This window comes from Urocampus carinirostris, chromosome 12, assembly GCF_059441175.1.
Source record: "Urocampus carinirostris isolate Australia breed hairy pipefish chromosome 12, RoL_Ucar_1.0, whole genome shotgun sequence".
In the NCBI taxonomy this organism is placed as follows: domain Eukaryota; kingdom Metazoa; phylum Chordata; class Actinopteri; order Syngnathiformes; family Syngnathidae; genus Urocampus; species Urocampus carinirostris.
Window position 1 is genome coordinate 14,592,159 of NC_142360.1, and position 14,420 is coordinate 14,606,578.

Below are 14,420 nucleotides of genomic sequence, written 5' to 3' on the forward strand. Positions count from 1 at the left end.
ATATATATATATATATATATATATATATATATATATATATATATATATAATAGAATATACCTTCTGAACATATTGTGACAACAAAATTGGACGTGGCACTCAAGGTTCATATTTTACAGTGAGGACAAAAGAAAACAAAGAAGATAAAGGAACAAAGAAGATAAAGGTTATAATTCACACCATATTTACACAAGAAAGTGTGGGCATGTAGGATGTTACATACAGTTTTGGGATCATATTAGTGCAATATGCGGTAGTGCAAAATAGGCAACATTGTGCAAAGTAAACATAGGCATGAATACAATTTTACATCTGTATGAGGTAGTGTGTTTGCAAGAGTTTCCGTTTTTTGTGCGGTGTGTGTTAAGGGTGGTGATGGCTCTGGGGAAGAAACTATCTATATATATATAAATGTGTGTATATATGTATATATAGTATGAATATCAGATTAATTGAAAATGAAAATATTAAATTCAAATTGAAAAAATATAATCAAGTGGCAATAGAAAACAATATAGTCTTCAAGTTTGCAACCATGTATGCTCTGAGCAATATAGAATTCGCATTTGATTAATGAAATGTCCTACAAGCAAGGTGGTCCAGACACGGCGGCCAATTATTTGTTGTGTTCTTTTAATCATCCGAAAGGTCACCCGCTACGTCTAGCTTCTTGTTTTGAAGTCTGCCTCGTGATTACTCCTCAACTGCGTCATGTCGGCCAGTGGGAGCAGCATGTTCTTCTGTCTTGAGAGAGGTTCTCATGTTGTGTAATGTTCATTATTCACTCATGTTAATTATCCTTAATGATTCCAGAAATTCTGAACATTACAAAAACACAATAAAGTATTGTGCTTTTTGGAGGATTTTTTTTCTCAACGTGTAAGAGCCTCTCCTAAAAGCGTATCATCAGCACATGTATTCCATGACAACATACAACAACAAAATACATGAGAAAATATGTGCAAAATACATGCCAGAATACACTACAAACTACGTTACAAAAAATGGTAAAATACACATCAAAATACATGACCAAAATAAACAAATAAACAAAATACACAACCTAATTCATTACAAAATACAAAAGCAAATGCACAACAAAATACTGACCTAGTATGTGAGAAAATACATGACATACTATGCTGCAAAGTACACGACAAAATTAATGTCAAACTACATGGAAAAAAATATGAGAACATTAATGACGAAATGTATGACAAAATACAATGTATACAATACAAAATACAAACTACCCAGCAAAATACATTAAAAAATGCACATTAAAATACATGATGAAATTTACAATGTACGACAACATCTAGGACAAAATTCATGACAGAATACATGAGAAAAGAAACAGAAAAATATCCAACCTAATATATAACGAAATACAAGATGAAATACACAAAAAAACATGAACAAAATAACCGACAAAATAAATGACGAATTACGTGATAACAAATTTACCAAGAACATAATAAATAACAAATTCTACCACAAAACACATGCCAGAATACACGATAAAATACACTAAAAAATACATGACAAAATACACGATAAAATACATGAAAATAAAAATAACAAAATCCAAGAAAAAAGCACGACAAAAACAGGAGAAAATACGTTACAAAATATACATCAAATAACATGAAGAAATACACAACAAAATACATGTGTCATGATTGCCCGTTGCCCTTACCTGTGCCCGCTCTTTTGGCTCCAACTGCTGTCATTTACTTCTTGTCAGTCCGTCAGCGAACCTCTGCACATGCAAGGCAAGCACTTTTTGACTCCCAATCGTCTCCGGCTCCCTGACTTTCTTCTTCCTCCAACCACGCTTCGATCTCCCGCCCGGGCTTACCAACTCGTTTCTGGCCACCGACCAGTCTCCGATCTACCAACCCGGCTGCCTGACTCGTCTCTGCCCCCTGACCACACTCTGATCTCCTGTCCCGGCTGCTCAACTCATTTCCGCCTTCCGACCATGCTCCGATCCAGTGAGCTCCCTGCTCCTACTCTCCAGTGACCGCCGAATTGCTGCCGTTTCTTTCCCCACATCTGACTTCTCTGCTTCCGCTATAAAGTTTGTTGTGAAACGTTACGCGTTTTGGGTCTACTATCTGTTCTGGTTCTGACAACATTACAAAGTACAAGATAAAATATACAACAGAAAATTGATATAATAAATGACAAAACTCAAAACAAAGTACCCAACAAAATGCATGACAAAATACATAACAAGATACGCACAAAAATATATGACAAAATAGATTGCAAAATACACAACAAAATATATGACAACTTACAGGACAAAATACATTACACCAAACATGAAAAAATACATGACAAAATACGTGACAAAATACCAGAGAAAATAAACAACAAAATACATGGCAAAATACACGATAATAGAGCGACGAAATTTATAAACAAAAAATACCACCAAATAAATGCCAAAATAATAAACAAAATTACAACAAAAACACGATAAAACAAATGACAAAATACCAATTAAAATATACAAGATAATACATGACAAAATCCATGGCAAAGTACAAAAATACATGACAAAATACACGACAATATACATGACGACATATACAACGTAATACATGACACAATACAAAAAAAAAAAATTACATGACCAAATACATGACAAAATACAGTCAGTCCCTTGGATTACTCCTCAACTGCATCATGTCGGTCAATTGGAGCAGCGTATTCTTCTACTGTCTTGACAGAGTTCTTTACTTCCTTTAATATTCATTAATCCTTCACGTTCATTTTAGAGAACTAATTCCAGATATCATGAACATTACAGCAAGCGCGGGAACGTAAGTGTTTTGGTGTGGTTATTTTCAAATGTGTAAAAGGCTGAGAAGTGTGATTAGTGCTGCTCCGCACTTTGTTAGTTCTCCTAAAGGGAGTGAATGCTGCATCAGCCATTAGAGCTCAATTTGTAGGAAAAAAATTCCAATTGCTTCCTTTTTTGGGCTTGTCGGCGCCCATGACATATTTAGAAAGAGGAAAAAAGTTCCATGGGGGCTTCCAGATTACAATGGGGCAGCGATGATATCAATGGTGACATGATTTTTTTTTTTTTTGTATTATCGCAGTTTTAGAAAGTACAGTAATCCCTCGCTTATGGCGGTTAATGGGGACCAGAACCCCCTGCAAGACATAAAAATTTGTGAAGTAGTGATGCACCTTCAATGAAGTCCGAAAGGGTCAAATTTACCTCGAAATTATGTCCTTACCAACTAAGAGTATGTGATTGTAACAGCATAACAACTATTGATCTACAGATAAAAACAGAATTGCAGTGGTATAAATGGTATACAACAACTGGATAGCTGCACGCTAGCATCAGGAATCCTTGGGTTGAGCTAGGTCTCCCTGATGATTAAAATACATCCTTCCTGAGTGTAGCAGTTTCTCCAGAGTTGTAGCTCAAGGTTATCCATTAAAAAGTTTTGCTCAAGAGAGTTGTTAGGCCAGGCGTAGCAGTAGGCTGGACCTGCAGCACCACTATTGCCTACTCTCCTGACACTGCCTCAGTCGCTTCCCGGACCTTATAACAATCCACGGGGGGCACTCGGTGGTGATCACCATTTTCTTCTGAGTCCAATTCAATTGATTCCTTTGTTTCCAAAGTAACGAGACGCTGATAGCTAGCGGTCACAATGTCACCGTTTGTTTGACTTCAGCGCCCACCCCACTATTTGACTGGCAGCATACAACAGCCTATCAAGAAAATATTTTACTAAAATACCAAGATAAACAAAACTAATACAAATGAATGGATACAAGTTTTTTTTTCAAATACAAAAAAGAATACAAAAAAACGTGTGGAAGTAGCTCAGGAGGTTGTGTTAGTGACTTGAAAAACACTATATAAGTGCAGACCATTTACCATTGACAATCGTACACACAGACAATCATGCCCACCAAACACACACAGCTTTTTCTAACCTGCCCCTGTTATTGCATTTGTGTGCTGCCTGCTCTGAACACAATGCAAAATATGTTGATATCAATGACAATAAAGACAATTCATTGGTACATGTAAATGTAAATGGTCTGCATTTATATAGCGCTTTTTAAATCAATGAAGACCTCACAAAGTGATTTACAATGTGCTTCACACTTTTCCCTTTTGCACACTAACTAAACGATAGCAGTCTCAGCCATGCAAGGCAACTACTTGCTATCGGGTCATTAGGGATTCAGTGTCTTGCCCAAGGACGCTTTGAAATATAACACAGAAAAGCCGGGGAATCAAACCTGTGACCTCTTGATGCAAAGAGAGGCACTTTACCTCCTGTGCTTCTGCTGTCCCGAATTCAATTCAAAATTCACAAAATAGTGAACCAGCGATAACCAAAGTGCGGAGTAGCGAGGGTTTTTTTGTACTTGTTTTTGTCTGTTCTCACATATTTATTTATTTTTTCATGACTGACATGACTGTCATTTATTTTATGTAGAAATATTTGTTATTATTATTATTATTATTATTTTGACATATGGCAGGATCGGTCCTCCACAGTTTTGAAGGTTATGTCAGTAATCGAAGCGACTAATGTGACTTTAACGCGTCCGTGTTTGCAATTTGCAGGCGAAGAGTCTTTAATGATCTTTGTGGACAAGCGCAAGCTGAGTGGATCGAGCGAGTTGAGTGACGCTAATGGTACAGCCGTGACACTGGAGGCTCTGCACCAGCTGGCAGCTTCTTACTTCATCGACAGGGAGAGCACACTGCACAAGCTGCACCACATTCAGATCGCCTCCACTGCCATCAAGGTAAATGTAGTCTGTCAATGCAAAATATCAGAGCTAATCATTCAATAGATCAGGGGTCTCGCAAGTGGTAAGGGCAGGCACCAAGTAGCCCCATAAGAACACACGAGAAGCCCGCGAATCGGTTCTGAAAATAGGTTGCCAGTGAAAGGATATTGGGATTTTCTATTAAAGTTGGTTTCTCATTGATATGATGTTTTAGTGATTCACTAATGGTCTAGTGATAACATAATAATACAAGGTTAGAGGTAAAATTTGGGGCCCGGGGCCAAACCCGGCCCGGATTCCTCCTTAGTGTTGTAAAAGATGCGATGCTTCCTCCCTCTGCTTTGCTCACGTCGGACGTCAATCATTAAGTTGGGCCAGCCGGGCTTCTCTCTCGCTTTATTTATTTTAATTTTGTTGCGTTTTTCCTTCACGGAAGATTTGCACGAGTAAATCTTTAGATATAGAACGTGCTGACCAAACTATCAATTTAATCCATCCATCCATTATCTGCACGGCTTATCGTCAGTAAGGTCGCGGGGTGCTGGAGCCCATCCCAGCTATCTTCGGGCAGTGGGCAGGGCACACCCGGAACTGGTTGCCAGCCAGTCGCAGGGCACACAGGGACAGACAACTCACTCACTCATTCACCCGGAGGACAATTTGGAACGGGCATTTAACCTGACATGCGTGCTTTTGGATGGTGGGGGGAAACCGGAGTGCCCGGAGGAAACCCACACAAGCACAGAGAGAATATGCAAACTCCACACAGGAAGGTTTGATCTCAGGACCTCAGAACTGTGCCGCACACGTGCTAAGCACTGTGTCACCGTGCTGCTTGATTCCAAATGACTTAATCCAAAGAGATTTTCCTCCTTGGTGTAGGGGTAAAGGACGCGCTGCTTCCTCTTTCCACTTCGCTCACGTAAGACGTCATGACCGCGTCTTGCCAATAGCTTAAAAGCTCTCTCTCTGCTTTTTGGCCAAATAGTTCACTATTTGCAGTTTATAATCTGCAGAATATGATTTTTTTTTTCCAGTGTCAACTCGTTCAGGTTCGCGGAAATGCCTGATTTCGGCCCCAAGTGAACTCCAAAGCTGCACAGTTGGGTGCTAGAGTACACACGGCAGAAGTAAAGCTTTGTGTTTATTTTGGCGGTGAATTAAAACTCCGGGTTTCTTTCGGGCTTGGTTATCATATCAAGTTAATCAGTTGGGTTTGGGCGGATTCGGGTTTATATGCCCGCGACTCGGGTTGGGTCAAGCTGATTTTTTAGGCCTGTTTTTACTCCTACACAAGGTGGTAGCCCTTTGCGCATATCAGTAACAAAAACTAGCTCTTAGCTTCAAAAGGGTTGGTGAACTCTGGTTTAAATTATATAAAGCCATTTAGTGGTAAACTTTGAAACTAAAACGTCAAAGTACTCCACATTTCCACATTCTAAATCCATCATTTTTTCAGTCTTTTGTATCACTGTCCAGTTGGCTCACAATCTAATTAAAATGCAGACCATTTACCATTTACCAATTTTGCAAAAAGAAAAAATACATGTTCGTAACATTCTCAGAGCTTTTCATTGAGTTTTAGAATAATGATTATTAAAAAGTATGAGGTATAATTTTGCAGGAACAAATGGTTTAAAGTCACACATACCATCATGGCCAGGAAGCCATGGATCATTGAATATGGGCGGAATACTTAACAGGGTGCATCGGTGGGATCAGTGTAGCGGTGGCTTTTTAGAGAAAAGCTTTCTTCTGATTCTGATGGAGCACTGGTGCCTTTCAGAGGGCAGCAGGTCCAGGGCACTGATTGTCACCTGTGGTGGCAATGGCACCTCCAAGGCAACAGGATGTGAATAATCTTCTCAGAGCAGGGGCGAGCGCTTTTGGGCGCTGATCCGAGGTTTTGCCCGAGTGCAGCAGGCCAGCCGCAACGTCACGCAGGATGTCAGAAACGCTCTCGACGGTTCCCCGGAAGAAGGTCACGGGCAGCTCTTGGCAGATGTTGTTTTGCCTGAGTTGCCGCGGGGCTTGCGGTGGATGACAGGCGAGGTGTTTCCGGACCGGGAGAGGTCGGTGGAATTATTGACCCCCAGTAAGCTTTAACGTTGCGTGTCTTGAATGTTACCTGACGCCTGTCCATATGCATTTACATTTTTTTTCCAATATTGTGGTACCTCTAAATACCGTATTAAATTATTCCAGGATTGTGCTCGTAGCTCGAATTTCTTGTGTAACGAGGACATTTTTCATTTATGAAATCATTTTTAAAGAATTGGTCTCTTCATTACCTCCCAAAAAGCATCTGATTTGACCTTAATCAGCTATGAAAACATTCCTGATCACTCAAAACACATAAATTAGTATTGAAAAATAAAAGAAATACAGTAAAAAGAAAAAAATACATTAATTTTGGCTGGTAGACCCAAACACAGAAAAGGCTTCTCAAAAAGCCGGTATTCAAACAAACACGTGGTTTCAAAAGAACGGAATATCCAAAACAAGAAACAAAAGCCAAACCTCGAAAACCTGGATGGAGCTATGACACAAAGTGATAGATTGATGAAATTATTCGATTTGGATAATATTTATTGATAAATGTGCCAGTACTTTGGGTCCGGTTCCTTTATTTAACAGGGACAATGCACAGCATACGAGTTGCACAAACCAGATTTAGCTACAAGCTAGATTTCATACGTAGTACTCCAGGAAAACAGACAAAAAATACCACTACTTCAATAAGCAGTGGTGTGCAGTGATTTTTGTGTGTGGTAAAGCACAGTAACATTTACAAACGTTTATATATATATATATATATATATATATATATATATATATATATATATATATATATATATATATATATATATATATATATATATATATATATATATATATATATATATATATATATATTTATTTATTTATATATATATATATATATAAAGAGAGAGAGAGAGAGAGAGAGACTTCAATAGATAGGTAATCTTCCATTATGTAAAAAGTCCATGAAAGAATGAAAAATAACGCTAGATGGCTTGACTTACTGAGATCTTGCATTCTATCGTTTTTGGCTAAATGGATGGAGGGATGATTTTAACGCTGTATTAATAAAACCATTCAATACATTTTAATTTCATATTTCCATGACTATATGTCATGGTTTTTGCCTATAGTTTACTGTGAAAGATCTTATAATCTCAGGAGACTCCATTGACTTCTATAATGTCTCTCTCCTTGAAAGAGACATTAGTCTTTATTTCAATGTAGTATATTTCGAATTGGGAAAAAACATTCCTTTCAGAATACAAATGTAGAAATCTAAATCTAAATAAAAATAACCATGTTCATTTCCGGGTGGTGGGACAATAGCTTGGTGGTTAACGTGCAAGCACACAGTTCAAGATCCAGGGTTCAATCCCAGCCACCGCAGACGTCCTTGAACGCAGTCTGCATTCCCTCCTGATTCCTGCATGGGCCATTGCCATCAGATTATGGGCGGTTAGCCCCACGATACAGAGGTTCATGCTTCAAGTCCAGCTACCGCAGCCTCCCTGTGTGGAGTTTGCATGTTCTCCTCAACCAGTGTGCACTCCAGTTTCCTCCCAAATTCCAAAAAAACATGCATGTCTGGTTAATTGGCTGGTCCAAATTGTCCCTAGGTGTGAATGAGTCTCTCTGTGAGCTGCGACTGCCTGACAACCAGTTCAGGTTGTCCCCTGCCCACTGCCCGAAGATAGCTGGGATGGGCTCCATTAACCCCCAGCCACCATACTGAGTATAAGCAGTGCAGATAATGGATAGATGCAGGCTTTCACTGTTTACTGTATACGTTCTTTGCCAGTCGTCTTTTGCTGTGTAGCGTATGGGTCGTTGCAAGCCGTCATGCCCCTTTGGTTTCCTCTGGCAATGGAGAAGGGGAAACATTTTGCCGCCTCAGCTAACGTGCGAGGATGTGACGTGTCATTGGAGTTGACATCCACAAAAGCGGATCGTCCTGCCGCGAAAGAGATGAAGCAGGCGCTTACTGTTTGCTCATCCGACGTGTGCGCGATCTCCGTCTGGGAAGGCAAACAGCCAACTTTGCATATCAAGATGTGCTTGTGTATGTAAATATCACTGTGCATCTTTTAGCTCCTAATACCTTCAGGGTATGTTCATTCATCACTCTGTCAGTTCTTATCACGTAGTATGTATTAAATTGGCTGAGTTTGCCCTTTAGTACTGAATTCTCCAAGTGGCCACTCACACTTGTTTTGTGTTTTTTAACTCTTCTGGTGAATTAGCTCATGAGCAGCGACTGTATCAACTTTTCTGAGCACATCGGAACGGGATAATCCTCATCTGCATGGGCCAATACGTTTTTTTTCTGACTTTATGATGACTTTGAGCAAGAATATTGCTCGGGCTGTGAATCGGTCGCTTACTTTTCCTATTATTCAATTGTTCGTTTATTTTCTTAACTGACATTTTTAATGTCTTCCTCTTTATTGAAATATTAATGTTTTGCAAAGATTTACAAAAATTGATAAAACAACAAATTACCTTTCATAAAAAAAAATCCAAGTGTTTGTCAAATAGCTTAACAATAAACAAAAATACTTACACATGCACACTATACACCTGCAAATATGTAAGAGGCAATTTTTATAAAGTAAAAAAAAAGGCAACTTCAGAGGAAATTTGTGAGTATGTTGACTGATCAAGTTGACGTTGTGCATTTTTAACGTTTTAATCCTTTCGAAAATAGTTACCTCTTTAAATTATTTTACTTGCTCTGAAAAGAGTAGCCCTCCTATTGGGTTATACATGTATAATTACAATAAAGGCCATTCATCCACTCAATTTTTCATATGTCAAAATACGGTCTCATGCCGCCTTCTGTCGGACCAAAATGCTACTATAGGTTCGTCGTTGGAACAAGAGGACGTTGCACAATAAAAGTGGTCCTGAGTCGCCCTCTGCTCCATTAAAGTTGGTACTAAAAGCATATCCTCTCAATGTCTCAACAAAATTAAATTCAATCATTTTTGTTTCAATGTATTCATTTTAGGCATTTTTTTTATTTTGTTCGTATATAAATATAACCTAAATCATAACCCAATGCCTAAAGGAAGTTCGGACAAAGAACACTTATTAAATCCCACCCCTTTTCTCTCTTATACAAAACTTAAAGCAATTAAAAAAATAAAATCCTGACCACTTTTGTTGAATTGATATTCCCAGGAGGTGTGAAACAAGTTTTTACAGCTCACAGGCAACTCATAAACAGCAAACAATAGTTTTTGTAACAGAAAAAAACATTTATAACTGTGTTACTTAAGGTAACAGACCAACAATATGACATAGTATAATATTGCGCATGTACAATATGTAATATACAATGTATACATATACACACACATACAAACATACATACATACATATATGCATATATATATATATATATATATATATATGCTTTATCACAACAATTTACCAACAATGTAAGAGCAAGTACTAACAATAGTAAGGACAAAATACCCACAATGTTAAGAGAACAGACATGGCGAAACAGACTAAGACCTTTGCAGTGAATACTGTGACCATACCAACTCTTTGTAACGACCGGAACCAGCAGTGGTCTCAAATTCCTAACGTTTCACACAATGCTTTATTAAGGGATCGGAAAAGTCAGGGAGGGAGGAAACAACAGCGATCTGGTGCTTGCTGGGCAGCAGGAAGCCAGCAGGAAGCCCTCATGGCCGGTGATAGGTGGCAAGTCGGGGAGCCTGTACAGGAGAACGAAGCGTGGTCGTGGATCGGAACCAAGTCCCGTAGCCCGCAGGTGATCGGGAAGCCAAGGACAGAGGATCAATACAGGGAACAGGGGTTGGAATCAGGCAGGAGGCTGGATCAGATCGGAATAAAAACAAGAGTCAAAGAGTGCTTGCCTTGCGAGTGCGGAGGTTCGCTGACAGACTGACAAAGAGTGACCGAAAATGAAGTGTTTGAACAGGGAGAGGAATAATTCTGAAATGAGTCTCAGCTGGGGCTGAAAGAATGAGTGCAGGTGGGGGCAAAGTAATTTAAACTTCTGAATAGTATTGTATTGTTTCAGTTGTAAACACAGACTGTTACGGAGTTTTACACTACACACAGACACACAAAAAACTTTACGTTTTGCTTGAATCCTAGGCGTTTTAAATTCTCCATATCCTCTCAAACAATGAGCTGTTTCTTGAATTTCAAACATTTTATGTATATTTATTGGCAACATTTTGTTAAAAGCTTTAAGGAACATTACAGCTGTATTATATTTTACTAGGTCTTGAAATTTGAACAACTTAAACTGCAGAAATACCTCATGTGTATGATCCAGATACTCAGTCTTGTAGATCATTTGCAGTGCTCGTTTTTATAATGTAACTATCGGTTCCTTTGAATTTTGATAAGTGTTTCCCCACAATTCACCACAATATGTTAAGTATGGAAGGACCATGGTACCGTGCATTGATATGACGTGTCGAGTGGCACATACATTTCACGCTTCAACGTAAGGATTAATGAAATGTGTTGCCAACGCGTTAATTCATTTATTTTACTTTGTTTTAATCGATTTATTGTTGCAGCCACAAAATCAAGGTGTAAATACATAAATACTACCAATGCTCACCTATAGGCCGAATTTACTATAAAATATAATTCTGAAATCAGGGAGTCTGCTCATGAGCGTGTCCTAAAAATTAACACAAGGGGGTGTAAGACGGGCCTTACCACCCAAGCCACCCATGGCCCACGGCAGTGCAGCTTCCTCATGCTCCCCCTCACCCGTTCTCTTCTTCCTGCTCAGTCAATCTGCGCCATCCCGAATGTGAGAGGGACCACATTTAATTTCATTGTAAACGAGTGTGTCGTATTGCCTTTTTGCGATTAATAATGGGTCCTGAAAAAGTTAAAAGGGAAAAGTGGAAAACGGTGATAACGGCAAATGGTTTAAAATGACTTTATTTTCATTTACCCGTTTGAATTGTTTTTGTTATTTCAAGACATGTTCTATTTCCATTTTGAGGATGTATTTCCAATTTATTCTCTCTCTCTCTCTCTCTCTCTCTCTCTCTCTCTCTCTCTCTCTCTCTCTCTCTCTCTCTCTCTCTCTCTCTCTCTCTCTCTCTCTATACTACAAAACTTACTGTTTTTTGAAATATAGATCAGTTTATGAAAGTCATAGTGCATCGTTGCCTCAAGACATTCAATTTGTCTATGTTGATGGACAAAAGTTAGAGATGAGCACATAACAACCCTAAAAAATATATTTTTAAACAAGCTCTCTGGTTTGACAGGTGCAGCAATGAAAACCCTTCATAAGAAATCAGAATTACAAATGTGCATGTACCTGGGATTCATCTCAAGTCCTTTTCAGAGTTTGCTGCTAGCCGGAGTTTAATATTGCACCTTTAATTGCATCAGGGCAGTCTGGAAGCTTTGGCCATGCGGAGGCAAGTTCGAGTCATGATTAATATGAAAACTAGAATATAAGATATAACCAGAAAGGAATGTTGATGTAAGCTAACTTAATAATGCAAAACATACGCTACAAAGCTTTAAGAAGTAACTGATTTGTTTCCTGTCACCCTTCCGGGGAGTTAAAAGGTATATTACAGTACCTGTATATGTTCGTCAGTATGTTTGAGCTGTTAGGATAGAAGCAATGTTAGCCATTTGTCAGTATTCATTTGGTTCAGCTTGTATAGTGACTAGCTTAGCGTTAAGGTTATTGTTTGTGCAAGAAAAGTGAGAGAAAAGTCAAATTTCAGCCTTCATCTGAGTAGTTTGTCAATCAAGTAACCGGATTGGTTATATATTTTGTATCATTTAACTGTCAATCAAGAGACAGGCTGAAAATATTAGGTTGATATTTTCTGATGCCATATAATCTACAAGTATTATCTCCGTAATTGGTAGATCGTAATGCGGAAATGAATGATTTACAGTAGAGGTTTCAAACTTGCGACCAGCAAGATAATAGTTTTTGGCCCCTGCCCTATTATAACAAATGTGTGTGCAGCTCGTGTGAGTTTGCTACCTCTTTGCTAATTTATTAGGTAGGGCTCGAAATTCACCCGCTAATGTTTGGGTTTTGAATGTCCACCCCGCAATACGATTGGCTAGCTACTTCCTGGTTTGACCAGGGTCAGTGAATGTAAGTTTCAACAAATTAGCCGATTCGATTAATAATTTTATTTTGCAATCTAATGGTAAAATATTTTATCCAAATTGAAACACCGGGGGCTTCTGGGTTGTGGGAGGAGATGGTGATTTCTGTTGAACTGAAACTTAAAGGACAGTGGATGCACCTCACACCTAACTTTGGGTGGAATGCTTCCTTTTTTTGATTAGATGTTTCCACTCACATGTTTGGCTTGTTTGGTTTTTATAATTTATCATTTTCCTTATTTATTAAACGGTTGATTTTTTCCTTATTTGTTCATATCCTTTTTTATTTAATTGTATTTTTTCATTGGACCATTTCTTGAGAAAGGCCCATTATTATCCAACTTCACCCTGACCTCGACTCTGGCAGCCCCCAGTAAATTGAGTTTGAGACCCCTGATTTAGATTTAAATTTAAAGCAACCCTTTTTAATTTGAAAGTGACTTTTTTGTTAGTAATTAACAAGAAGGACCTCAAGTTTTATTTACATTCCTAAAAAATGCTTATCTTATTACTAAGGGGTGACTATGTTACTACCAGGATGGAGTTATCACAGATAGGGTTAAACTAGGCTGCGTCAACCACCATAACATCTGCCATATAAAAGGGCTACCAGGTGCCTTCTGGCATCAAGTTTGTGACCTCTAATTTAGTGTGTCTATTTCGCTTAATCTGATTATTTTTGTTGGAATGTGGGTGAAAATGATTGAAATGAATCCACATACTTCTGGGCTGCAATCGTCCCCGGGACAAAGTTGGAACTTGAATGAATGGAACTGTATTTCAAACATAACAAATGTAAAAAATAATACAAAACAACAAGTCAAAAAAACAAAAACAATGTTATCGTAGGAATAACCACAAGCTTATTTAATTTGACCCCTTCAACTTCGTTAATAATTGTATCTTACAGCTAGATATCCTGTGTATTTACATTTAAAAAAACAACCCATGAAGAAACATATTTTGATAGCTTTTGTGGAATTTCTATTTCTTGTCATTTCCTTTGAGAGCCTCTTTCATTTGTCAACCATTTTGTACTCGACTTCGAGTTTTGATATGAAACAAATTTCATGAGAGAGGAGATGAGGACAAATGCGGCCTATTTTGCTGGCCTTCATCCCTCCAAGGAATTACATCAGGTAGGCCGGAAAACGCTGCATCAATCAACGCTCGCTCTTTTGATTTGCGGCCCAGCCGTCCGCTGTATTGGAGATTCATTAATGTAGAGATGGGAAGGGGATTTCATTGATGGGGAGGAGAAGCGATAAGAAAAGTCTGACCCAATTTGCTGTGTGCGCCTTGAGTCTTCAGTCAGTCTCGAGATATCACACTCGGTTCGTCGGAGAAAGAAACACAAGTTGGGATGAACTTCCGAAATTAAATCATGGCTGTCGAGGAATGGCTGCGGCATGGCAGGCTTGACACTGAAACTTGAAAGT

The 14,420-nt window shown here is 38.6% G+C and overlaps 1 protein-coding gene across 1 annotated transcript in view; it reads left to right on the forward strand.

Annotated features, from left to right (window-relative positions):
* Positions 1-14,420, forward strand: part of LOC148355029 (BMP/retinoic acid-inducible neural-specific protein 3-like) — a 101,933-nt gene that overhangs the window by 54,093 nt on the left and 33,420 nt on the right. Inside the window, exon 4 of the mRNA XM_088350035.1 lies at positions 4,616-4,800. Coding sequence (XP_088206161.1) covers positions 4,616-4,800 — 185 coding nt within the window. The remainder of the gene's footprint in view (positions 1-4,615; positions 4,801-14,420) is intronic.